Source organism: Danio rerio, chromosome 25, assembly GCF_049306965.1.
Source record: "Danio rerio strain Tuebingen ecotype United States chromosome 25, GRCz12tu, whole genome shotgun sequence".
Classification (NCBI taxonomy): domain Eukaryota; kingdom Metazoa; phylum Chordata; class Actinopteri; order Cypriniformes; family Danionidae; genus Danio; species Danio rerio.
The window spans coordinates 18,560,383-18,588,299 of NC_133200.1; the positions used below are offsets into that span (position 1 = coordinate 18,560,383).

Consider the following 27,917-nt stretch of genomic DNA (forward strand, 5'->3'; position numbering starts at 1 on the left):
AAAGGGAAATCACTGTTTAATTTGTTATTACTAGATTATTTGTAATTTTCACCTTTCTTGCATTAAGCTGTTGAATGTTATGAGTCGGCTTGGCTTTAGCTTCAATTTTCAAAAACCAGAGGAATTTTGGTGATTTGACAGTTGCAACAATAATAATCGTTCCAATGACATCATTGTGAATTCCTGTGATGCTTTGACTCTGCTGCAGATTCATGTGTTGGAGTCTGTTCCTGATATCAACCTCCTGGATTACCTGCCGGAAATACTAGACGGACTCTTCCAGATTCTTGGAGACAGCAGCAAAGAGATCAGGCGGATGTGCGTCTCCTCATCTTCCCCTTTACCTGACCCCATTTGTCCCTCTTCCTCTTTTCTCTGTTTCATATTCTCAGCTTTTTTTTTAAATTGTAATTCAATAGGTGTGAGCTGGTTTTGGGGGAATTCCTGAAAGAGATTAAGAAGAATCCTTCCAGTGTCAAATTTGCAGAAATGGCCAACATCTTGGTCATCCACTGTCAAGTGTCTGATGAATCAAAGTCCAGTGAGTCACGTCTTTAAATCTGTATAAATCCTGTTTTACATGAGTGAGTGTAATTCTGCGTCCTAGTTCACATGCTTATACTACATCCAAAAAAAAACAAAAAAAAACACACTTTTAGGAAGAAAAAGTAGATACTTTTTGAGTGTTTACCAGAGGAGTATCCAATCTTTGGGACATACTACTTCCTCATTAACAGTCTGATATGTTGCTTATTTAAACCCCCCCCTGTCAATCATCTTTACACGTCATGCATATGTCTTTTATTTAATTACCTACCTTATTGAAGATTCAGCAGCATGTTAATTTGCCGTTTGCTAATATTTTATGCTGAGAAATCTCCTCAGGTCTTTGGATAACTATGCATTCATAATTTAATGTCCAAACATATCCTTATAAAAGTTTGCATTGTTGTTGCAGATGAAATATAACACAGAAATAGTGATTTAATTCTTTTCCAGTTGGCTAAATATTAATTTAATAGTCCTTCAAACATCTTTACCGAAGCCTCTCAATTTGACAGTTACTCTCGCACATCCACCACGTTTCTAGTTACACTCTTTACTCTTTACGTTTCTACATTACACTTTTTACTTGAGATTGTAGTTCTAATCGAATTAATTTCCAACATGCAAAGTATTACAATTTTACACAAATTTTTACTATAAATAGTAGACCATCCAGGAACCTTTGGCATACCCTTTTCAACATACTACAGTTTGGGACATGCTAATTCTATTTTCGAATATTTAGGACAGGTAATATGTGAATTAGGATGCAGTAATTGTCTTGTGTTTGTCTTTCTACAGCTAATGATCTTATCCAGCTAACGTCTATGACATGGATGAGAGAGTTTATTCAGCTTGCTGGGAGAGTTGTGCTGCCATATTCTTCTGGCATATTGACAGCAGTGCTGCCTTGCCTGTCCTACGATGACCGCAAAAAGAGTATCCTACACTGCCGTACACTCTCAATGATGCATTTACAAGTGTTTAAGAACATGACGTTTTTATCAGTTAAGCCCTGCTTACTATGTGCAATTTTTATTTTCAGCTGTTCTTTTAAATTGAGAAAGATTTTGGTCGCACTTTACAATAAGAATATTCATTATAATATCTTGGTTACTATATAATGAACAACAAATTGTACAGCATTTAATAAATAGTTATTGACTATATATATATATCCACATGTTTATATCTTTGGCAGTTTTGGGGCTCTTGTTGTGGTTCTGTTGTCACCATTTAAATCAATTTCCTTAATAAATCACCTTCAGGTACTAAAGAAGCAGCCAGTGCGTGTAACCACAGCCTGATGAAGCTTGTGACTCCAGAGGATGATGAAGATGATGAAGAATCACAGACAAAATCTTCCCCTCCAAGCGATGAGGCTCCATCTAAAAAAGAGGGAGATCTGAATGGCAAGTTTTTCTCAATATTATACTTCATCGTGTATTAAAATGATAAACGTGTATATGTGGAAGAAAAATATTAGTTTGCAGAAAAAAAAGGAGATTGCATTGGCCGGGAATCGAACCCGGGCCTCCCGCGTGGCAGGCGAGAATTCTACCACTGAACCACCAATGCATTTCTGAGGCGAAATTGTCGCCCCCTGCCTATCAAGAGGAGGAAATCCCCCAGGCCATGGGACAGTGGATGACATGGCTAACGTCGCCCCCTGCCTTTTCATAAAGGCATATGTCTAAGGGTTTTGGGACAAATTGAAATATGCCACCTAGTGACCATATATGATAGTGAGCTTTGACGATGGCCTCACTTTGGAAGTCAGGGGGCGGCAGACAATTGACAGGAACGCATTGGTGGTTCAGTGGTAGAATTCTCGCCTGCCACGCGGGAGGCCCGGGTTCGATTCCCGGCCAATGCATCCACATCTTTTGTATTTGTATCTTGTATTTTATATTTGTTACTTAATTACACTACAGTTTGATGTTAGTTTTGTGATGCAAAACGAATTTATTCAATAAATTAAAAGTAACAGTGTTTAAATTGTTGGAGAAAATGCTGAATATAAATGCTGAAAATAAATGCTGTTTGTTTAGACTGTTCCTCAAATAATTAACAAGAAAATAAATTTAAAAACTAAACGAACCACAACTGGTTTCAGCAACAAATGTCAGAAATATGAATATTTGCAGTATGAACAATGTAATGTAAAATGTGTTTTGTTGATAATTACATCATTTTAAATTTAGAAATTTAGAATTTTTCAGTTAAAGTTGCACTTTATGAATGAAACTGCAAGGTTCAGATGAATGTGTAATAAATAATGCGAAATAAAATTAAGGTGTAAATAATTAAGTATTAAAACTGTTGAATAGATTAAATAAAAAATGACCTAAACGGCCCTAAACTCTTCTCCATTCATTTTCAATGGTAGTGCTAAACACTACGGATGCAATATAATTTCGGCCACTAACGCTCTTGATTTCTCCATTTTTCTATAGGTTTTGTATAAGTTTCATTTAATTTAATGTGTGACAAAAGTTTCCGTAGGGTGTTTTAGTTAGCAGATGCTTATTCTAAATAAGTGTACTTTTGAACTGTTCCTCAAACACTTAAAATGCAAAACAAATTAATTTTAAGAACAACTGGTTTTAGCATCAAATGACAGATATATGAATATTTGTGGTATTACACAACAGAATAACAAAATAAAATAATGCACAAAATGTTTTTGTATATATATATATATATATATATATATATATATATATATATATATATATATATATATATATATATATATATATATATAATTATTTTACATGTAAGCAGTTAAAGCACAGTATATTCCAGCTAAACTACTTTATTTATGTTTACTTTCTCCATTTGGAATATTGCACAAAATACAGCCATCTATTCCTCAAATGAGTGATAGATGAATAGAAAGTATTTGTGTAATAAAAATATAGGCAACTGCTTATTTAATATTAATTTTTGTTGCAAATTGTATTATTTAAATTTAGAATTCAAAATATAATGTCGATTTACATGTAAACAGTAAAAAATACAAGATCCTTTTGTTAAAGTTACACTTTATGAATTAAACGGCAAGGTTCAGATGAAGGTGTAATAAATAATGTGCACAAAAATTAAGGTGTAAATAATTAAGTATTTAAACAGTTGAATAGATTAAATAAAAATTTAGCTAAACAGGCCTAAACTATTCATTCTCAATGGTCATAGATATATACATTAGATGCCGCCTACCCTGTTGTTGTCTATTACAAGAAATGCGTCAATAGAGCCGCCTTTTTAGTACAGGGTAGCGCTCCTTTGAAATGAATGCGGGACCAAGCTGCAGTGGAGGACTGTGGCCATTCAGAGCCAGAGAATTACACATATACACATATATCTATGATCGGGAGTTTCCCGGAGGTCAGTATGCAATTTTTAATTATGAAACTTATAATTTTACATCACTTTTCTACATTGATGGATAATGGATCACAAAGGCATTCCTGACAAAATGATTGTGTTTGTGTGTATGGAAAGTACTATCCGCTCTCCCTGTTAAATTTGATCTAATCATGTCCTGAAACACACCCCTCTCCTGCTTTCACTTCTTATACTGATGGAGGGAGCGATTAGTTTTTGAATGAATCCCCATTATGAACGACTCCTTCACTAGCCAACAATAATACAAGTTTCTGGCACCACAGCATCTCGTTGTCATATTTCTTTCGCATTGTTTGCTGATTTTATTTAACAAAACTAGCATGAGCCGAGTGTTTAGTGTGAGTTGGTGCTGCTTTGCCTTATGGTGAATGCAGTAAGCGACTGTATTATCATCAATAAAGTTACCTGTTTAGCACAAAAGTTCATAACATGCAAAAACGTAAAAATCTTAATCTTACCTATGAAATGTTCTGCCTTTGTGCTTTGTTTTCTTTGTTTGCTCGTTACTACACCCGTAGACAGCGCTAAAGTCCAACATCTTCACGTAATAACACTGTCTTAACTAGTGCGGTTGAATGACATTTGTCCTGGGAGCACTGTACAAATAAGGCGGCGCAATTGACGCATGATCAGAGTCCCTATGCGATATCTAGTGTATATATCTATGCTCAATGGTAGTGCTAAACACTACGGATGCAATATAATTGCGGCCACTAACACTCTTGTGGCGCTTTTCCGGGTTATTGCACCCAGCTTAGATTGAATAAACCTGACATAAAAACTGCAGTGTAAATAAGTAACATAATTAGATAGTACAAAGAAGATCATGTTAAAGGACATGAATGCATTAGCCAAGAATCAAACCCGGACCATTCTCCATTCATTCTCAAATGGTAGTGCTAAAGCCTACTGATGCAATATACTTTTGGTCACTAATGCTCTTGTGGCGCTTCTTCTTTTTTGCACCCAGTTTAAGATTGAATAAGCCATTTTTGTGTTATGTACACATTTAATTGTTCATGTTTTTACATAATGCTCTCTAGTTCATTTCTACACGTATACTTGTCATTTCAACATGTTTGCTTTTACATTTGTGTAAAAGAATGATGATATGTGACAAAAGTGTGACAGTAAGGTGACAGAAACATTGACAATAAGACAAAAGATGAGCATCAAACTAGCTTTTTAGAATGATTTCTGTAGGTTATTGACTATAAAGACAGAAATAATAATGCCATTGCAGGAAATAATTATATTTTAAAATATACTACAAAGGTGTTCACTACTTTAAAATTTATATTTCAAAATATAAAAATCCTAGTAAATGCAGTCTTTGTATGCTTCTTATTTCGAAAAACAGTTGAAAGTCTTGCCATCATAGAACATTTAAACAGGAGATTTTACATATTTAATATAAAATATATCAATAATATTTTAAAATAATCTCTCATTGCAATTATTATTTAGGAGCTGATATATAAATGAGTAAAATGTAACACACTGTTAAACTAAATAAATCACAGTCTGCTTTTAATTCATACCTGTTTTTGATTTTTAGATTCCCTAAATGAGTCTCAGGAGTCCGTAGGCTTCAGTAACATCTCTTTCTTCACTCCAGCAAGGTAATATTTGATAGCCACTGACAAAAAGCACAAACTTTTTTTTGTCTTTCAGGTGAATGATAAACCAATAAACACAAACTGTGCATTTAAGAAAGTGATACATTATTCAAAATAAATGATCACAACTTACTTAGTGTGTGTTTGTTAAAAGATCAGAAACCACTGTAAGACTGCGTATGATGTTTAGTTCTGACAGGTCTGCGGTTACTCTGGATCTGGATGGCATCGTGCAAGTGCTGGACAGACATTTACACGATTCATCCACCGGAATGATGACGCGCATCGCTGTGTTGAAGTGGCTCTACCATTTATACATCAAGACCCCTCGCAAGGTTTCTTTCAATACCATTTTAAGTGCAGACGTTCAGCTTAAGCTAAAACAGGAGTTGTTCAATCTATTTTTTTCTCTTGGCAGATGTTCAAGCACACAGATAGTTTGTTCCCCATGTTATTGAAGACACTATCAGATGAGTCGGATGAAGTAAGTCATCATTTACAGTCAAACTAATCAAGCTTTTTATAGCATATTAAAGAAATTTGATGTCTACAGGTGATTTTAAAAGACTTGGAGGTTTTAGCAGAGATTGCATCATCACCTGCTGGTCAGACGGACACCTCTGGGTCGTGCGATATCTCGGATAGTAAAACGAAGCTGCATATTCCAGGTGGGGTTAGAGATGGGCAGCCAGTGGTGGTCGGTGGGTAATCAATTCCTGATCTTTTTTATATCTGTTAAATATCAGGAAAGCACAATTGTGAATGTAAAGTCAAACACTGTTTTATTGTAGTTTTCAATTTTAAAGCACAAAAAAGGGTAACACTTTAGAATAAGGTTGTATTAGTTAATGCTTTTATTAACATGAACAAACAATGAACAATACATTTATTACAGTATTTATTCATGTTAATTAATTAAGTCAATAAATAATTAATTAAATTATTATTTACAAGCATACATTTGGATGTTAATAATGCATTAGTAAATGTTGAACTATGATTAATATATTCTGTACAAGTAATGTTCATAATTAGTTCACTTAGTAAATATATTAACTAATGAAACCTAGAGTGTAACCAAAAAGCACACATAAAATAAATAAATAAAAAAACTATGAAAATAAATAAGAAAAACACCATAAAATTTGTAAAAATAAAATCCATAAGGACTCATTCATTCCTCTTTTTTTGGGCTTAGTCCCTTTATTAATGAAATGCCAACTTATCCAGCTTATGTTTTATGTAGCGGATGCCCTTCCAGCCACAACCCAACACTAGGAAACACCAATATACTCTTGCACAATTATAATCATTCACACATACTCTACGGCCAATTTAGATAAACATTTTACACATTATAATATCATAAAATGAGTAAAATAAAAGGTGACTGATAAAGGTATTTTTACTTCTCTTGAGCACTAGTTGAAGAACATCTTTTTTAACTAGTTATGACAATTACTTGTACAACAAAAAGAAATTAAACATTGTAATTTTTAAACACTATGCCCTGGTTTCACAAACAAGGTTTAGGGCTAGTGCAGATTAAATTGCATGTTTAAGCTGTCTCAACTCAAAATGCCTTGCAGTGAGATGTCTTTTTCTTTCTCCTGGTGCACACCAGTAATACATTTTTCTAAGGCCATTTTTATAAATTTGGCTTAAATAGTCTAATTTAACTAAGGCCTAGTCCTGGCTTAATCTAAGCTCTGTTTGTAAAACTGCGCCTATATGTTTTCGACAGGTTCTAAGATGACAGATTTATCGCCCTCGACTCCCAGCATGAATTCATACTTCTACAAGTTCATGATTAACTTGCTCAAGCGCTTCAGTTTGGAGAGAAAACTTCTAGAAATGAGAGGGGCCTTCATCATCAGGTAAAAATCATCCTATAAATAAACAGAAGGCTAGGATGTCGTTTGCTGAAATGTGTAATAATGACCTTAATACAACAGTTCAACAAATGAGAAAGTTTAGTAAATAACACAACATTATGTTGTTTTTTGTTTAGACTAAATATATTTCCAAATAGATCTCTTGTCTTGGTGTTTCCTTGTATAATTAATCTGTTTCTATTAAATCATATGATTCAATAGTTCAATGATTCACACTTAAAGATGGTCACTCGCATTGTTTCAAAATAAATCAGCGGTTTTGAGTGAATCATTTGAATGAATGATTCAATGATTGAATCTTTTGAATGAATGATCTACTGGTGGCCTATAGTCATATTATTCAAGATAAGCGTAACCCAGCAAGGCTCCCGGAACATGAACTTCATTCCAACATGTTTTGTAATATGATTGATATTTTTGCAAATGCGTGACACTAAGAGTAAATGACAGAGAATAAAGTGTCACTACATGTGCTACAAACTAGAGTTTATGATTATAATATCATGAGCAACACCAGTTTACAATATCAAGGCCATACAACTGACTGTTTATACAGCTAAAATAAGCTAAAGTGAAATGTTCTTGATCAAGTTTGCTTTGCTTTCCAACAGGCAGCTCTGTCTCCTCCTGCACGCCGAGAATATATTTCACTCGATGGCAGATATTTTACTCAAGGAAGAGGATCTGAAGTTTGCCTCCACAATGGTGCAGACGCTGAACACTATTCTGCTTACTTCAGCCGAACTCTTCCAGCTGCGGAACCAGCTCAAGGACTTGCGCACACAGGTAACACACGCTTACTGGTTCCTTGGTAGGTTGGATTTGATAAGTGTGAACGCTAACATGCAACAGATTGAGAATAAACGGGATTCATTCAGGGATTCATTCAGAAAGTCATTGCAATGCATTGTAGTCCTTGCTGATCATTGTTCATCTTTTCTTCTTTTCACTCTTCAGGAAAGCTGTGCTCTCTTCTGTTGTCTCTATCGCTCTTGGTGTCACAATCCAGTGGCCACTGTGTCCCTCTGCTTCCTCACCCAGAACTACCGGCATGCCTACGACCTCATCCAGAAATTGTATCCTTGCAGTCATGATGCACAATTTATCATATAATTGTTCAATCCAATTAAAATGTTTTAATGTTTTAAAAGTGTATATAGCTAATTTTCACTAACTGGGTGACTGGTTCTTTTTGTTGACCATTTCACTCCGTGGCGATCTGGGCTAGTTAGCAAAGATACAGTTTCATTTTCCACACTGGTGGAAAACGAAGCTCTCTAGAATGTAATATAAATGTGTCAGTAGTTGCCTCTGTAGCACAAGTGTAATGATGATCAGATATTTTAAGTTTTGGCAATCTTTTTTTCTGATATTTTCTTTGTTAATAACAATAAATAAATAAATAAATAGTGTGCTTCCACTTAGGCTGTTATGGAGAAATTGGAAACCAGTAAACCTAGAATTCTAGGCCGAGAATAGTTTGTAATTGTGCAGCGCTGTGCCAGGCTCACATAGAAGACTGTCTGTGTATCTGTCTGTCTGTCAATCTATCTATCTGTATATTGGACTAAAATTTCAAATCCTTTGTTCTGAAAAAAAAAACCTTGACTTGATCTGATCAGTGGAGATCTAGAGGTGACTGTGGACTTCCTCATGGAGGTGGATAAACTGGTCCAGCTAATAGAGAGCCCCATCTTCACCTGTGAGTCGCATTCCCCCACCACATCAATAATTCTGGTTTTCAACTCTCCACACTGACATTGGTTCTCTTGGCAGACCTTCGCCTGCAGCTGCTGGATGTTGAGCATAACCCGTACCTCATCAAGGCTCTGTACGGCCTGCTGATGCTGCTTCCTCAGAGTCAGGCATTTCAGCTGCTCTCGCATCGCCTTAGCTGCGTGCCAAACCCTGAGCTCATGCGGACGCTGTAAGTAGGCCTGTAGACATCATTAAAGATGCAGTCTATAAGTTTCACCACTACAAAGTTGAAGGCATAAGCTGACAAATAAAACCAAAACATGGCAAAGTGACATGAGATGAGATCATGAGTAAAACAATTGTGTATGGTGCATTTCTGCTTTGCGTTGGGCTGCTGATAAGACTTTCAGGCTTAAAGCTGCGGTCACACTGGACTTTTCTCCCCATAGACTTGAATTAATATGCATACAAATGCGTCAGACCGGAAACGCAAGCTCATGCGACAAGTTTCGCAGTTCGCTGCATTGCAAAGTTCAAGCTTGGTGAACTCTGACCAATCAAGAATCAAAACATGACCTCTCTGTACAGAAATGTAAAATATGGACTAATCGCTCACGTTTTAAAATGTCTAATCATCTTGTTTAATCCCGCTCCTTTTGGCAGCACCATACTACAGAATTTTGCATGCTCAAACTCTTGTGTGACCGTAGCATTACTCCGCAATAACAACCTCCTGGATGTACTTTATCCCTAACTTAACACGTACAATATTGATATTCCACTTACACAGACCAGGTACAATTTACAGTAACTGCACATTCCCACAAACACCATTTCTTAAAATTCAATTGTGTTTATTAAATTTACTTTAAAAGGATACCCTGGAGGGCCGGAGTTTAGCTCCAACCCAAATTAGTCACACCTGAACCAGCTAATCGATCTTTTACTAGTCATACTAGAACAGGGGTTCCCAATTCCTGCAAAGACTAGCTCCAACCCTGATTAAAAACAACTAAACCAACTAAGTACTTACAGACAGGTGCGTTTGATCAAGGTTGCAGCTGAACTCTGCAGGAAAGTAGCGCTCCAGGAACAGGATTGAACACCCATAAACTAGCTTTTAGGTAGGTGTGTTGAGGCAAGATGGAGCTAAACTCTGCAGAACCCCAGCACTCTAGGACTGAGTTAGCGCACACCTATTTTAAAGGGATAGTTTACCCAAAAAAATTAAATTAGCTCATTATTTACTCTCACTTATTCGTTTTTAAACCTTCATGAGTTTCTTTCTTGAATTGAGTTCGGTATTGGAAAAGTATTGAGTTCGGTACTGGAATTTAAAAAAAAGTCCAGTTTCTGCTAACATTTGATCGCTGTGTTTATGTGGTCAACAGAAATGACAATGGGTGCTTTCACACCTGCCTTGTTTAGTTTGGTTGAATCGCAGTAGAGTTTGTTTTCCCTCTTGGTGCGGTTCGTTTGGGCAGGTGTGAATGTAGCAATCGTACTCGAATGCGCACCAAACTTGGACCAAAAAAGCGTACCGAGACCTCCTTAAAAAGGTGGTCTTGGTAAGCTTTCAAACGAACCCTGAAGCGGTTCGTTTGTGGTGAGAATATGAGCCAAACTAAAACAGACCCAACCGCAAAAAGTATCGAGGGTGGTCCTGAAAAATCTCAGTTCTAAGGGGTATCTACCCCTTCCCCTGAGCCTTACGCTTTCAAGCTAAAGAGAATTAGGACACCCCTTCACGTGAATGCACAAAATGAGGGGCTTTTCCAGTGTCTGCTCTAATGTTATTGTTATTTTTGTGTGTTTACATAGAAGAATATGAGCACAGTGTAAATGTACAGTACAGCTACAATCTTATAGCCACATTATTCTTATGATAACATGATATTGTTGCCTTCAGTGACTTCCTGAAGATAAATACCAAACAATAATCCAACTAGAATAACTACAGCGGTCGCCATCATTAATCTCATATATAGTAAGAGATCGCGATGACATATGATGATGTGTGCAGGTGTTGTACTGCTGTCACATTTCTTAGGGGTAAATTTTGAAGCTCTTCCCCTTCACTCTCTGTTTCAAGGGTCAAAAGGAAGGGGTGGGGGTACAAAAACCGAATTGGGATTGGGCCTCAACACTCACACAATAATTCATCTGGTTAATTTCATAATAATGACAGCCCTACAAAACAAACTGCAAACAGTTTGACATCTTCAAAATGACTAAAAACTGAAAACTTTTTCAGGGAAGACCAAAAGGTGGCCGTCAAAGACAAACATTTAGCCCAGCCGCACATCGACTACAGCGAACTCCTCCAGCATTTTGACCGAGTCCAGAGCAAACACTTGGAAGTGAGGCATCAGAGGACGGGCCGATCTGAGCATCCAGACAGGAAGCTGATGTAAACGGTTACAAGTGAGTCTGAAAAGATACTACACAACAGACTGGAGATCTCGGCTCAACCTATAGTAGACGCTTTGTTCAGATTTTAATGTATTCCAACTACTACAGACATGAGGGACTTCAGTGTGCTTTATTTTTATGCTACGTGAAGTGCTTTATGTTCAGGCGCTTTGAGTCGATACGTTACGAATTAAGCGTCAACCTAAACTATTTGTACAGAACCGTGCACCAAGCCCTGGATGTTTATTATTAGGAGCTTTTAATCTATAAAAAGATCTTCTCATGACGTACTGTAAATGAGTATTGTTTTTTGTATTACGATTTTATCTATTCTCTGCATTTTGGATATTTGGTTTATCCTCTGCATTCCCATACAGTCGGAGTCTATTTGTTGTTCATTACCTCATGTTTTACATATGGCCTTATGTAAATGCAAGCCATCTCTCTGTAAAATGAAAAAAAAATGCTCAAATAAAGTGGACCATGATCAATACTCTTTGAATTATGTTGTTTTTAATCCCCATGACTAGGCCCACACAGAATCTGTGCAGATTTTTAGCTCATCATTGATTCTGTTTATTTACTTCTGTAAATGTGTGTACATTTATATTTATTCAGCTTTTAAATTAATTTCAGTATAATGTTTTGACTGATATGAAAATGTTCATATGATTTATTTACAATAGTTTGTAAATTAATATTTTCAGTTTTTTAGTAGAGATATTATATGAGAAACTTGCTTTGTTTACCAAATAAATAAATAAATAAATCTAATTGGATTTGCATTGTAAACATTAATGACAAGTTTAAAATGTATTACTTTTTAGTTCATGTATTAGGGGTATTTTGGAAGTTATACTTCCAAAATCATTATGCATAAATCTGCAGATTTTTAATAAAATTTAAAAATAAATAATCCTTAATTAGTAATTCTTTGAGAGTGGTACCTTTTTTTTTTTTTTAGCTATATTACACTTTTTTTTTGACTAAATAAAAATAAAGATGTTTCTCCCCGTCGGGGAATCGAACCCCGGTCTTCCGCGTGACAGGCGGAGATACTGTCCACTATACTAACGAGGATGTAATCATGCACTGCTTGTGGCACATAGCTCGAATGAGGTAGGGAGCAAAAAAACATTTTTTTTTTGACTTGGTAAACAACCACGTAGTTGACCGAGGTTTGATTTTCTACTGAAAAGAGATTGTTGATATGTTTTTTTATCATCATAGCAAAAAAATCTTACATTAACAATAAGTTACCGAAAAAAACATTTACATTTCTTTTAGCTAAATTACATTTACCAAAGACAAAAAAGTGACAGAGATATTGTTCACTGTGCTAAAGAGGAAGTAACAAAACTTATAAATTTCTTTACACACTTTTTGTGGAGGAAAAAAATTACGATTTTATCTATTCTCTGCATTTAGGATATTTGGTTTATTCTCTGCATTCCCATACAGTCGGAGTCTATTTGTTGTTCATTACATCATGTTTTACATATGGCCTTATGTAAAGCCATCTCTCTGTAAAATGAAAAAAAAAGCTCAAATAAAGTGGACCATGATCAATACTCTTTGAATTATGTTGTTTTTAATCCCCATGACTAGGCCCACACATAATCTGTGCAGATTTTTAGCTCATCATTGATTCTGTTTATTTACTTGTGTAAATGTGTGTACATTTATATTTATTCAGCTTTTAAATTAATTTCAGTATAATGTTTTGACTGATATGAAAATGTTCATATGATTTATTTACAATAGTTTGTAAATTAATATTTTCAGTTTTTTAGTAGAGATATTATATGAGAAACTTGCTTTGTTTACCAAATAAATAAATAAATAAATCTAATTGGATTTGCATTGTAAACATTAATGACAAGTTTAAAATGTATTACTTTTTAGTTCATGTATTAGGGGTATTTTGGAAGTTATACTTCCAAAATCATTATGCATAAATCTGCAGATTTTTAATAAAATTTAAAAATAAATAATCCTTAATTAGTAATTCTTTGAGAGTGGTACCTTTTTTTTTTTTTTAGCTATATTACACTTTTTTTTTGACTAAATAAAAATAAAGATGTTTCTCCCCGTCGGGGAATCGAACCCCGGTCTTCCGCGTGACAGGCGGAGATACTGTCCACTATACTAACGAGGATGTAATCATGCACTGCTTGTGGCACATAGCTCGAATGAGGTAGGGAGCAAAAAAACATTTTTTTTTTGACTTGGTAAACAACCACGTAGTTGACCGAGGTTTGATTTTCTACTGAAAAGAGATTGTTGATATGTTTTTTTATCATCATAGCAAAAAAATCTTACATTAACAATAAGTTACCGAAAAAAACATTTACATTTCTTTTAGCTAAATTACATTTACCAAAGACAAAAAAGTGACAGAGATATTGTTCACTGTGCTAAAGAGGAAGTAACAAAACTTATAAATTTCTTTACACACTTTTTGTGGAGGAAAAAAATTACGATTTTATCTATTCTCTGCATTTAGGATATTTGGTTTATTCTCTGCATTCCCATACAGTCGGAGTCTATTTGTTGTTCATTACATCATGTTTTACATATGGCCTTATGTAAAGCCATCTCTCTGTAAAATGAAAAAAAAAGCTCAAATAAAGTGGACCATGATCAATACTCTTTGAATTATGTTGTTTTTAATCCCCATGACTAGGCCCACACATAATCTGTGCAGATTTTTAGCTCATCATTGATTCTGTTTATTTACTTGTGTAAATGTGTGTACATTTATATTTATTCAGCTTTTAAATTAATTTCAGTATAATGTTTTGACTGATATGAAAATGTTCATATGATTTATTTACAATAGTTTGTAAATTAATATTTTCAGTTTTTTAGTAGAGATATTATATGAGAAACTTGCTTTGTTTACCAAATAAATAAATAAATAAATCTAATTGGATTTGCATTGTAAACATTAATGACAAGTTTAAAATGTATTACTTTTTAGTTCATGTATTAGGGGTATTTTGGAAGTTATACTTCCAAAATCATTATGCATAAATCTGCAGATTTTTAATAAAATTTAAAAATAAATAATCCTTAATTAGTAATTCTTTGAGAGTGGTACCTTTTTTTTTTAGCTATATTACACTTTTTTTTTGACTAAATAAAAATAAAAATGTTTCTCCCCGTCGGGGAATCGAACCCCGGTCTTCCGCGTGACAGGCGGAGATACTGTCCACTATACTAACGAGGATGTAACCATGCACTGCTTGTGGCACATAGCTCGAATGAGGTAGGGAGCAAAAAAACATTTTTTTTTGACTTGGTAAACAACCACGTAGTTGACCGAGGTTTGATTTTCTACTGAAAAGAGATTGTTGATATGTTTTTTTATCATCATAGCAACAAAATCTTACATTAACAATAAGTTACCGAAAAAAACATTTACATTTCTTTTAGCTAAATTACATTTACCAAAGACAAAAAAGTGACAGAGATATTGTTCACTGTGCTAAAGAGGAAGTAACAAAACTTATAAATTTCTTTACACACTTTTTGTGGAGGAAAAAAATTACGATTTTATCTATTCTCTGCATTTAGGATATTTGGTTTATTCTCTGCATTCCCATACAGTCGGAGTCTATTTGTTGTTCATTACATCATGTTTTACATATGGCCTTATGTAAAGCCATCTCTCTGTAAAATGAAAAAAAAGCTCAAATAAAGTGGACCATGATCAATACTCTTTGAATTATGTTGTTTTTAATCCCCATGACTAGGCCCACACAGAATCTGTGCAGATTTTTAGCTCATCATTGATTCTGTTTATTTACTTGTGTAAATGTGTGTACATTTATATTTATTCAGCTTTTAAATTAATTTCAGTATAATGTTTTGACTGATATGAAAATGTTCATATGATTTATTTACAATAGTTTGTAAAGTAATATTTTCAGTTTTTTAGTAGAGATATTATATGAGAAACTTGCTTTGTTTACCAAATAAATAAATAAATCTAATTAGATTTGCATTGTAAACATTAAAGACAAGTTTAAAATGTATTACTTTTTAGTTCATGTATTAGGGGTATTAGTTATAATACTTCCAAAATCATTACGCATAAATCTGGAGATTTTTAATAAAATTCTGCGCAGAAATAGCAAAAAATGTTTGCAGATTCCATCTGGCCCTACCCATGACACAACTTGATGTCGATTTGGGCCAAAAAGAGAATAAACATTCTTATTAAAAAAGCAGTTTTTAATAAAAGTTTTTTATTTACAAGTGCTTTTTTGGAAGTTTAAGTGCTGTGGGGTTATTTTGTAATATTATGTATTATTTACCATTTTTTTAAATAAAATATTTAACAAAAACAGTACAATACCAATAAAAAATTTAAGAAAATAATGGACTTTAGAAATGATTGATATCTCTTTAATGCTGGCGCTTAAATGACCATAATGTACCACCAACAGAGGGTGCTGTTGTATTACTTTTGCTAAAAAAAGGCTGCGTGATTTCATTTTTTTTTTTGTACGCAATGGTGTATATTTACAGATTTTAGACTTTTGATCTAGATCAAAATACATTTACGCTTTCTATTTCAAAATTGTCCAGCTTTTATTTTTGGAATGCACAGTTACAGTATTCAGAGAGCTAAAAATAACCCATTCTCACTCCTTGTTAGTATAGTGGAGTATGCTCGCTCGCCTGAGACCGGGGTTCAATTCCATGACAGGGAGAAACGTTTTGTTTTTGGCCTTCAGGTGGAGATACTTTTCACTATACTAACAAGAGAGTAAATAAACTTTTTGCCTCTTTGTCAAGCCATGAAGTCCAACCTTTTTTTTGTGAACTGTCTTCATGGTGACACTGTAGACTAGAGTGATATAAAAGTCCCATTTTGCCCTTTACTGTTGGCTACTTCCTTGTTAGTATAGGGGACAGTATCTTTGCCTGTCATGTGGAAAACTGGGATCCAATTCGCTGATGGAGAGAAACTTTTTTTGGTCTTAAAAAAAAGGGTACTAACAATTATTTATTATCAAATTTGCTTCATCACGCTGCAAAGTAACATGAAACTCTAATTTGGCAGTCATGCTCTGCAGTACTTCCTCGTTAGTATATTGGACAGTATCTATGCCTATCACTTGGAGGCCTATCACGTAGGTGTAGAGCGCTGTCTAGCCAATAGGAAAGAAGGCAAGGCGGGACAAGTAACATACACAAAATCATGGGTTTAAATCCTGTCTTGGCCACAAATAGTAGAAAACAAATATGTATTTGCTTTTCATCTAGACACAGTTTAAGTACAATTAACATAAAATAAATGATAATTTTGTATAAAGATATAATAAATCTTGTGCTTGTGTCATTATTTATTCATATAAGTGAATGAATGAGAGAATATAATAATAAATAATTCTTAATTAACAATTCCTTGAGAGGGGTACCTTTTTAAAATGAAATAATAATAGATTTCTTTAGCTTAATTACATTTTTATATTTTGAAGGCCAAAAAATTATTTTTCTCCTTGTTGGGGAATTTAACCCTTATATTCCACGTGACAGGCAGAAACGCTGACCACTATACATGTTAGTACAGTGAAAAGGATCTCCACCTGTCACATGGAAGACCAAGGTTTGATTCCCTGCCTGGGAGTTTTTTAAATAAAAAAATTACTAAATTACATTTCTTTACATATATTACACTTTTTGAGGATGAAAAAATAATATAACTTAAAAGAGTTTAAAAATAAATAATCCTTAATTAGTAATTCTTTGAGAGTGGTACCTTTTTTTTTAGCTATATGACACTTTTTTTTTTGACTAAATAAAAAAAAGTGTTTCTCCCCGTCGGGGAATCGAACCCCGGTCTTCCGCGTGACAGGCGGAGATACTGTCCACTATACTAACGAGGATGTAACAGTTCACGGCTTGTGGCACATAGGTTAAATAAGGAAGAGAGCAAAAAAAAAAACATTATTTTTTTTGACTTGGTAAACAACCACGTAGATGACCGAGGTTTAATTTTCTACTGAAAAGAGATTGTTGATATGTTTTTTTTATCATCATAGCAACAAAATCTTACATTAACAATAAGTTACCGAAAAAACATTTACATTTCTTTTAGCTAAATTACATTTACCAAAGACAAAACAGTGACAGTGATATTGTTCATTGTGCTAAAGAGGAAGTAACAAAACTTATAACACTTTTTGTGGAAGACAAAGAAAAAAAGTCTCTCCCCGTCGGGGAATCGAACCCCGGTCTTCCGCGTGACAGGCGGAGATACTGTCCACTATACTAACGAGGAAGAAACTGCTAATTAAAGTGCCAAATGGGATTTTCATGGTACTCTACAGTGTTACTATGAAGACAGTTTCCTAAAAAGAAAGGTTGGACTTTCATGGCTTGACAAAGAGTCAAAATGTTTATTTGCTCCGTTGTTAGTATAGTGAAAAGTATCTCCACCTGAAGACCAAAAAAAAAAAGTTTCTCCACATCAGGGAATTAAACCCCGGTCTTCCACACAGCAGTGTTAAAATCATTAATTCATTTTCTTGTCGGCTTAGTCCCTTTACAGTCCCAAATAGTTAAGCTTATCTTTCTTAACTTTTCCCATTCATTCTCTATGGTAGTGCTTAAAGGGCCATGAAACCCCCTCGTTTTAGCAGGGTGTTTTCACACCTCTACTTTGGAAAAAGTCAGAAAAGTGGGCGTGTCCAGCTCTGTTTAGGGGGGAGTGTCGGAGGAACTAAAGTGGGATGGTGTGGGAGTGTCTATTTGTGCACGCGCGAGTTTCAGAGTCAAAATACACACCCACACAGACAGGAGAAAGTGATGGTGTTTAACCTACATGGACATCTGTAGTCGAATTATTTGCCAAATTATTAAATGTTGGACTTTAACAGCAGTTTGGCTCTTTCATTCAGGAAATTCATTCATGCCTCTCGCGACAAACGCGATATTTGATTCGAGGAACTGCTGCAAGCGTGTATTTTTCATGCAATGTTTGATACCGCATGGCGAACGAGAGAAAAAAAAACTCTGCATTTCCCGGAAACTTAGATGCACACGGCAGGTAGTGTCAGAAAGCCACGTGTGTTATTCCGGTCACAAAATGCGGTGCTAACATTTCTGCACTCAGTGCAATAGTTAACTTAAATCGATACGAACAAACTGAATAAACAAAGAGCACTGGTCGCTCACTTACCAAATCTGTAGAGACAGAACAATTACCAGCAACTAGAGCCGCGTCTTTATGAAGAGAATACTACAAGCAAATCCAGATTTCAGCGTTTGCAGATGAGAACAGCTCTCAGGTAAACAATAATCCTCCTTAGACACGTTATTGTTGTCGCGCGTCGCGTACACTGTTAATCCACACGTGATCCAGATAAGCTCTCACAGAGAGAAAATGAAAACGAAACTTAACAGCAGCAAACTATAAAAGCAACACTTCATGCTTGTTTTGCCAACACAACGTGGCGTCTTTGTGGTGTAAACACGGTGACAATAATGAATATTAATGAAGTTGCACAATAGAGTGCGCTGATTGGTTTGACCCAAGCCTTACTCATGCATTAATGCATCACACTGTAAGACGTAATAAGACTCACTCAGGCACAGACGCCCAGTCTGCACGCTGGAATACACGCTATTATGTCATGGCCGTGACGCAGCTTCAAAAATTCGTTTCAAACAGGAAGTACAAATTTGCTTAAAAAAACGCAAAAACAACCAATTTACACTTTTTAGTGAAATATAGGTGTCCTAATAGTGTTTTTAGCAGTGTGGGACACATATACGACTGTCAACAGCTCAAAAAATGTGTTTTGGTGTTTTGTGACCCTTTAACACTACCGATGCAATATACTTTTGGCCACGCGTAGATTTTATGGCGCTGTTTCATCATTTCCATGGAAAGGAATTTAAAAAGCCTAGTGTTGATGATAGGAAAGGTATGTTTACTGAATTGTCAGGTAAAAAAAAAAAGTTTTGTGTTGTATAACAAATATTTACTTTCTAAACCATCTCAACACAAACTTTGCATATGGTGTTTGCTGTTTTTTTAAGTCACGTGATCAAACGGAAAAGGTAAATATATAAGTATAAATAGGGTATATTATATAAATAATATTGCATAATGAAGACATAGATTGTTAATGGGATATTGAGACATTACATGGGATATTGAGAAGTATTAAATGTTGAAATATAATGGAAATTTAATTGCATATTAATAAAATGATTTGTTTTCAAGGAATTTTGCTAAATACATGTATTTATTGAAACATTTAGATGCATTCATATATTCATAATTTAATTAATACATTTAATATTTAATTATTTTCTATTACATTATTTCTTTAAAAATACTTGCATTTCAGTATTTATTTAAAAACTTAAAGACTACAGCTATAAGTAATTTAGTACAGTGAAAAGTATCTCCACCTGTTACGTGGAAGACTAAGGTTCGATCCCTGCCTGGGAGGATTTATATATATATATATATATATATATATATATATATATATATATATATATATATATATATATATATATATATATATATATATATATATATATATATATATATATATATATATATATAAACTACATTTCTTTACCTATATTACACTTTTTGAGGACCAAAAAAAGTAGGTACCTAAAAGTAATTTAATAATAAATAATCCTTAATTAGTAATTTTTTGAGAGGGGTTCCTTTTTTAGCTACATTACACTTTTTTTTTTTTTTTTAAGACCAAATACTGTCCACTATACTAACGAGGAAGTAGCCATCCAAAGCTTGTGGCACATGAGTAGAATCAGGAACAGAGAAAAAAAAGTTTTTTTGACTTAGCTGAAAAGAAAATTAAAGATTAAACGAAAGTTTGTTTTGCCTCCTTGTTAGTATAGTTATAGTTATGAGGAAGAGAGCAAAAAAAAATAATTTTTTTTACTTCATAAACAACCCCGTAGAAGACTGAGGTTTGATTTTCTAATGAAAAGAGATTGTTGATATCTTTTTGTTTATCATCATAGCAACAAAAACTTACTGTAACAATAAGTTACCAAAAAAAAAAACATTTACATTTCTTTTAGCTAAATTACATTTACCAAAGACAAAAAAGTGACAGTGATATTGTTCACTGTGCTAAAGAGGAAGTAACAAAAATATAAATTTCTTTACATATATTACACTTTTTGAGGATAAAAAAAAAAGTTTCTCCCCGTCGGGGAATCGAACCCCGGTCTTCCGCGTGACAGGCGGAGATACTGTCCACTATACTAACGAGGAAGCAACTGATAATTACTGTGCCAAATGGGAATTTCATGGTACTCTACAGTGCTACTATGAAGACATTTTACTAAAAAAAAAAAAAAGGTTAGACTTTCATGGCTTGACAAAGAGGCAAAATGTTTATTTGCTCCCTTGTTAGTATAGTGAAAAGTATCTCCACCTGAAGACCAAAAAAAAAGTTTCTCCCTGCCAGGGAATTGAATCCCGGTCTTCCACACAGCAGTGTTAAAATAATTAATTCTTTTTTTTTTCGGCTTAGTCTCTTTACAGTCCCAACTAGTTAAGCTTATCTTTCTTAACATTTCCCATTCATTCTCTATGGTAGTGCTTAACAAAACCAATGCAATATACTTTTGGCCACGCGTAGATTTTATGGCGCTGTTTCGTCATTTCCATGGAGAGGAATTTAAAAAGCCTAGTGTTGATGATAGGAAAGGTATGTTTACCAAATTGTCAGGTAAAAAAAAATGTGTTGTATAACAAAGAATTACTGTCTAAACCATCTCAACACAAACTTTGCATATGGTGTTTGCTATTTTAAGTAACGTGATCAAACGGAAAAGGTAAATATAAGTATAAATATGGTATAATATATAAATAATATTGCATAAAGAAGACATAGATTGTTAATGGGATATTGAGACATTACATGGGATATTGAGAAGTATTAAATGTTGAAATATAATGGAAATTTAATTGCATATTAATAAAATGTTTGTTTTCAAGGAATTTTGCTAAATACATTTATTTATTGAAACATTTAGATGCATTCATATATTGATCATTTCATGAATACATTTATTATTTCATTATTTTCTATTACATTATTTCTTTAAAAATACTTGCATTTCAGTATTTATTTAAAAAACGTATAGACTACAGCTGTTATTTTATAAGTATTTTTGTTGGTAAAGGTAAATTTTTCATAGTTTCTTTCTTATTACGTACTTAAAATGTTTATATGTTTTTATTTTTATAAAACTACTACAAATTTAATATTTTTATATAAAATAGTTACTATTTGGAAGCCTTGCCAACAAAATGGAAGCCTGTTAACAAAGAACGAAAGGCTTTTTGCTTACAGTAAATGGCACTTGGATGAAATGGACTGCAGTGAGGACATTTGTGGCCTGTAGGTCTTGAGAGGAACTATTGTTTTACCATCAGTCTAAAATAGATTTCTAAAAGAAATGAGGAAGATATTTTAACATGAAAATATGCTAAAATATTAAGCATTTACAATAATAAAACGTACATTTTAAAAAACTTTGTTTCAGTTCCAAATGAATTATTTTAAAATAATTATTCAGTTGAAAATATTCTGATGGTTGCTTGTCGCTACATATTGATGTGACGATGTAACTGATACTGCATCTTCATTTTTGGGTGGCATGTTATGGTATTGATTTGATTAAAAATTATGAGGGCAAAATAGATTTTTACTAAATAATCAAGAGCACAGATACATGGTTTATGACAAGCACTACTATAGATATAATATCAGAAGAATTAAGTTAGTTTCATGCCGACTTTTAATCAACTCTGTTGTCGTGTTTTGACTACATTATGATGACAAAATCAATTCTTCAAAGCAGCCTGGCACACAGTAAACACTATTATTGTTGACATCGAAGCACAAAATTATTAATGTAGTCACAGAACACACAAGGGAAAAACCACGTTACAGTGGTCGATTTAATCTCTGTGCGTCAGCCTGAGCACCGTGACACCGCACAGAAAAACATTGTGCATGAAATGTCTAGCGAAGTTATAGCGCATAAAATGTTTTTAATTTATTTTTCATTATGCTTTAAACAACATATACATGACAATATAGTAAACAAAACTATGCCAGGGTGATAGAAAGTAAATTATAACAACAATACATAAAATAAAATAAAACAAACAAAAATAAGAGTATAAATACTTAACTAAAATTCTCACAAATATAAATAAGCAGGACCTTTACATTAATCAAAAATATTGAAACTAGAGCACAGTTGGACAGTTTTAACGGCCTTTCGATTAGCACTATATATGCTGAATAGTGCAAAAGTAATTTTTCATTTCCTTAAAAAACACAGTAAAACAAGGTTTTTTGTTGGAAAATTTACACTTATGAATATGAAACTTAATTAACAAAATAAATAGGTTAATAACAAAAGCTTCATTATTCAAATTATCAATTAAAATATCCAAAAATTACATTTTCATAATGCAGACTAAAGTTAAAGAGCACCCTTTTCTTTATAAAAACAGAAGCATCATACCAGAGCTTTTTAACATAACCACAGTGCCAAAAAAGGTGGGTACGGTTTCCAAATGCAAAGAACAAAAAGAGCAATTTATATCAATATCCTTTTTAAATTTACTTAGGAAATGTTTAACCGGATAGAATTTATGAATTAGTTTAAAAGATATTTCTTTTATCCTATTTGTAACCAAAAATTTGTGAGGCAATGACCAAATACTTTAGGAATTCTTACAAAAATATTCCAATAGGTAATAGAGCAAGGTTTAGATACAACTTGATTTACAAATAGAGAGCGAATAGATTTGTTATTTTTAGACTGTGAGAAACAAATTTTACCACACACTGTATCAACTAGATTGATTATAGGCTTATGAATCCAAGTTACACCTCTAAATAAGGAAACTGTTACGACCCCCTCGTTTGAGTCGCAACATAAAAGAGTTCGGACAACAAAAGAATGTATATGCAACTTATTTATTATACATAAAACTAAATAGAACAACAAATCAACAAATAAACAAATGTCTAGGGGAAAATAAAGAAAATAACTACTTTAACTACACAAATAAATAATGCTAAACAAAACCATAAGGTTTCAGAAATGAAGAGATGATCTGAACACGAAGACGGCCCGTAGCCACACCGTCCTCCAGAAGCTAGCACTCAAAACCCTTTTATATGGTTTGAGCCAATTGGTGACAACCAGGCACCCAATCAGGATCTGCCACATCCATACTGAAGTCCTGGGGTCGTCACACCTCCCACTCCAAAAGGAGGTTCCCTAAAGAACCGACAAAAACAACTAGTGGAACAAACAGAACATAAACAAACTAAATTGAAATTTACAATAACAGGAGTACTCATCTCCATAAATCTCACTCCAGTTTTCTCCCCGACTCCTGGGCCCTAGGAAATCAGAGTAAAGACTAGAGATAGAAAATGAGAGAGAGACAGAATCGAGAGAGAGAGAGAGAGAGGGAGAAAGACAAACAAAAGATATGCCCAACCTAATGGGACATTTTACACTCTTGAGAGAGCGTCAGCAATCAGGTTGTCTTTGCCACGAATATGTTTAATCAGCAGAGAGAATGGTTGCAATATAAGGCTCCATCTCATAATCCGCTGGTTCTTTCCACGCATTCGATCCAAGAAAGTTAAAGGATTATGGTCTGTATAGATGACAATAGGACCACAAACTGAACTCAAATAGACCTCAAAGTGTTGAACAGCCAACACAAGAGCTAAAGCCTCTTTTTCCACTGTGGAATAGACCTGCTGATGACAATTGAATTTTTTTGAAAAATAACTGACTGGATGCTCAACTCCTTTGTCATCTTCCTGAAGAAGAACTGCACCAGCACCAAAAGCACTAGCGTCCACCGCTAGAAGAAAAGGTCTCTCAAAGTTTGGTGCAGTCAACACCGGAGCATTAGCTAAAAGAGATTTAGCATTATCAAAAGCACATTGACACTGCAATGACCAATGGAAAGGTCTTTTTGGGCTCAATAAATCTGTCAGAGGGGCAACAACATCTGCAAAATTCTTACAAAAACCTCTATAGTAACCCACCATTCCGAGAAAACGCCTTAACTCACGACGAGTAGTGGGAGTGGGAAAACTAGAGATGGCTTCAACTTTAGCAGTAATAGGACGAACGCACCCTCTGCCAACCACCTTACCCAAATAAGTCACTGTAGCCTTACCAAACTCACACTTGGCAAGATTAACAGTCAAGTTAGCTTTAGCTAAACGTTCAAACAGTTCTCTAATTTGTGCTAGATGTTCTGACCAAGTAGAACTGTACAGCACAACATCATCAAGGTAGGCTTCACATCCCTGCATCCCTGATAACACTCGATTTACCAGACGTTGAAAAGTCGCTGGAGCATTTCGAACTCCAAAAGGCATAACTGTGTACTGTAGGAAACTGTCTGGTGTAATAAAAGCAGACAATTCCTTAGCACGAGATGTTAACGGCACTTGCCAATATCCTTTTAAAAGATCAAACTTACTCACAAACTGTGCAGATCCTACCCGATCTACACAATCATCGATTCTGGGTAAAGGAAAACAATCAGGTTTTGTAAGTGAATTGAGCTTCCTATAATCAGTACAAAACCGATAAGATTGATCTGATTTAGTCACTAGAATGCAGGGGGAGCTCCACGAACTAAAACTGGGTTCTGCTAATCGGTGAGCAAGCAAATATTCCACTTCTTTCTCAAGGAGTTTCCTTTTAACAGGATTCACCCGATATGGATGTTGTTTTACAGGTGAAGCCATCCCAACATCAATGTCATGTTGAATGACATGAGTTTGAGTAGGAACATAAGAAAAGATAGAAGGGAATGAATTTACCAACTCAATGATACTGGTCTTCTCTGGTTCGCACAAATGAGACAGATGATGAGAGAGATTAACAAGAAATTCCGAATTATTCAGGCGTCCTTCCACAACTCCTCGTGAAGGACCACTCTTTTCATCCAGATCAGTAGTCATGTCCACAGAAGCTCCTGAAACACTGGAGTCAAGATCGGAGGTCACGACATGTACTGAAAGAGATGAAACAGGGCTCAAGTATGGCTTCAGCAAGTTAACATGGCAAACCTGTACTTTCTTTCGTCGATCAGGTGTACTTAAAAGATAGTTGTTATTCGTGTAACACTTTACTATGGTGTATGGTCCACTAAACCTAGCCTGAAACGGACTACTTAAAACAGGAAGCAATGCTAAAACTTTATCGCCAACCTGAAAACTTCGAAGTTTAACTTTGCGATCAAACAACCTCTGCATCTTTTCCTGAGACTTACCTAGTTTTCGCAAAGCGATAGCTCGAGCTTCATAAAGTCGATAGCGAAAACCACTGACATAATCTAGAACATTCTCAGGTGGATCAGTGATGTTCCATTCATCGGCTAAAACAGCAATCGGGCCTCGGACTGTGTGTCCGAACACCAACTCATTGGGGCTAAAACCAGTGCTCTCCTGAACAACTTCACGAATAGCCAACAATATCCAAGGAAGTCCATCCTTCCAGTCACAATCAAGTTCAACACAATAGGATCTCAAAAGTGACTTAAGAGTCTGGTGGAACCTTTCTAAACCTCCCTGACTCTGAGGATGATAAGCACTTGAGATATTGTGTTTAACTTTTAGTTGTTGTAGAACTTTTGAAAATTGTCGGGACATAAAATTTGAACCTTGATCAGACTGAATTGTTTTTGGAATACCAAAGATAGACATGAAATTTGTCAAAGCCTTTAAAATCGATTTTGTTGTGATCGATCTCAATGGATAAGCTGTAGGATAGCGTGTAGACTGGCACATTACAGTAAGCAAATAAGCATGTCCGGCCTTAGATCGGGGTAAAGGACCCACACAATCTATGATTAGGTGTTCAAAAGGGGTAGTACAAACAGCAATGGGTTGTAAAGGAGCCAATGGAATACGTTGATTAGGCTTCCCGGTCATTTGACAGTTGTGACAAGACCGTATGTATTTAGTCACATCTTTCTTAAGTCTAGGCCAATAAAATTCCCTCAAAATCCTATTACATGTCTTTCTTACCCCCGTATGACCAGCAGGGCCTTGGTGTGACAGCCTTAAGACATCATGACGAAAAATTGAAGGAACCACAATTTGGATCCTAGGATCAAGAGAAGAGTCAGAAGACATAGGCTGTTGTCTGCAAAGCAACCCATCCCGAAGAATATAAGACGTGGAGACTTTGTTTTCTCCACCAGCACCGACTAAGGAAAACATCTCCTGAACAGCTTCATCCGCATGCTGGGCTTTAATCAGCTCAGCTCGAGTCACACTATGAAGTGGAGATAACAAGCAAGTGTTAGCATTAGCATCACAAGGTGGACTTTCAGAAAGTGAAATGGGCTTTTCAATATGTGCATCAACAGATGTAATATTGTGCACAGGAGTCTCTTCATCTACTGTAGTGGTGTTCACAGTACCAGGCTCTAGTGAAGAGTCTGTAGATGAAATAAAAGTATCACTAAGAACACTTCCTGTCTCATCCAACACTCCTCTCTTAGTCATCGCTCGAGTTACTGCACATGCTGGGAACAAATCAGAACAGTCAGGAGACTTATTCAATCCTTCACCAGAAGGAAACACTACAGGTGAAATTTCACCATCAGGTTTCTCCCACACATTACCACCAGCCAAGTCATTTCCAAGTATAAAGGTGACACCAGGAATAGGAAGGTTAGCACGAACTCCTACAACTACATCACCTGTTACAAGTTTGGAGTTAAGGTGAATGTGGTGCAATGGAACTTCCATGTAGCCCATTTCAAGCCCTCTGACCAGCACATGAGACCCAGTAGCAGTACGTTCAGACAAAGGCAAAAGTCCTTGCATCAAAAATGACTGTCCAGCACCTGTATCACGAAGAATACGAACAGGAACAAATTCATCAGAATCAGGCAAAGAAACACTACCATCAGTAATGAATGGCCCAAAATCCACACTGGTCTTATCCTCCATTTCACTGATATTTATTTTCTCAATCTGCTTAGTGCTAACATTGTGATTCACTTTTGAAATCAAACCAACAGGTTTAACAGATTTATCTTTCTTTTTTAAAATAGCACAGTCAGAAATTTTATGTCCTTGTTTTTTTACAATAAAAACAAATAATTTCACCTTTTTGACGTGTGAGTGAAACATTTTCAGCAGGAACTGACACAACATGCTGACGTGAAAGCATCTTTTTACTTTTACTCATAGAATTCAGCTTTAATCTACTCATATCATTTACATGAGCAGTATTCTGGTGAGTG

The 27,917-nt window shown here is 34.8% G+C and overlaps 1 protein-coding gene, 1 long non-coding RNA gene and 8 other non-coding genes across 12 annotated transcripts in view; 2 read left to right on the top strand and 8 right to left on the bottom strand.

Moving 5' to 3' along the window:
* Positions 1-27,917, top strand: part of vac14 (vac14 homolog (S. cerevisiae)) — a 210,896-nt gene that overhangs the window by 6,896 nt on the left and 176,083 nt on the right. The window contains exons 6-19 of one of the 3 annotated variants that reach the window (XM_009297900.5): positions 209-318; positions 420-541; positions 1,348-1,485; positions 1,815-1,958; positions 5,516-5,579; positions 5,767-5,911; positions 5,995-6,060; positions 6,130-6,277; positions 7,321-7,453; positions 8,083-8,257; positions 8,429-8,547; positions 9,094-9,173; positions 9,248-9,398; positions 11,424-12,072. In XM_009297900.5, the coding sequence (XP_009296175.2) occupies positions 209-318; positions 420-541; positions 1,348-1,485; positions 1,815-1,958; positions 5,516-5,579; positions 5,767-5,911; positions 5,995-6,060; positions 6,130-6,277; positions 7,321-7,453; positions 8,083-8,257; positions 8,429-8,547; positions 9,094-9,173; positions 9,248-9,398; positions 11,424-11,583 (1,755 nt within the window). In that variant the 3' untranslated portion in view covers positions 11,584-12,072. 3 annotated transcript variants of the gene reach the window in all.
* On the bottom strand, positions 107-6,862 carry LOC141380949 (uncharacterized). Its single transcript, XR_012400367.1, has 3 exons — positions 6,176-6,862; positions 5,499-5,596; positions 107-1,934 (listed from the first exon to the last, which is right to left on the bottom strand). It is a non-coding gene; the product is annotated as an uncharacterized lncRNA (long non-coding RNA).
* Positions 2,054-2,124, bottom strand: trnag-gcc (transfer RNA glycine (anticodon GCC)). The gene has a single exon. It is a non-coding gene; the product is annotated as a tRNA-Gly (tRNA).
* On the top strand, positions 2,352-2,422 carry trnag-gcc (transfer RNA glycine (anticodon GCC)). Its single transcript has one exon. It is a non-coding gene; the product is annotated as a tRNA-Gly (tRNA).
* Positions 12,590-12,661, bottom strand: trnad-guc (transfer RNA aspartic acid (anticodon GUC)). The gene has a single exon. It is a non-coding gene; the product is annotated as a tRNA-Asp (tRNA).
* On the bottom strand, positions 13,668-13,739 carry trnad-guc (transfer RNA aspartic acid (anticodon GUC)). The gene has a single exon. It is a non-coding gene; the product is annotated as a tRNA-Asp (tRNA).
* Positions 14,742-14,813, bottom strand: trnad-guc (transfer RNA aspartic acid (anticodon GUC)). Its single transcript has one exon. It is a non-coding gene; the product is annotated as a tRNA-Asp (tRNA).
* trnad-guc (transfer RNA aspartic acid (anticodon GUC)) lies at positions 17,410-17,481 on the bottom strand. The gene has a single exon. It is a non-coding gene; the product is annotated as a tRNA-Asp (tRNA).
* Positions 17,805-17,876, bottom strand: trnad-guc (transfer RNA aspartic acid (anticodon GUC)). The gene has a single exon. It is a non-coding gene; the product is annotated as a tRNA-Asp (tRNA).
* trnad-guc (transfer RNA aspartic acid (anticodon GUC)) lies at positions 20,793-20,864 on the bottom strand. Its single transcript has one exon. It is a non-coding gene; the product is annotated as a tRNA-Asp (tRNA).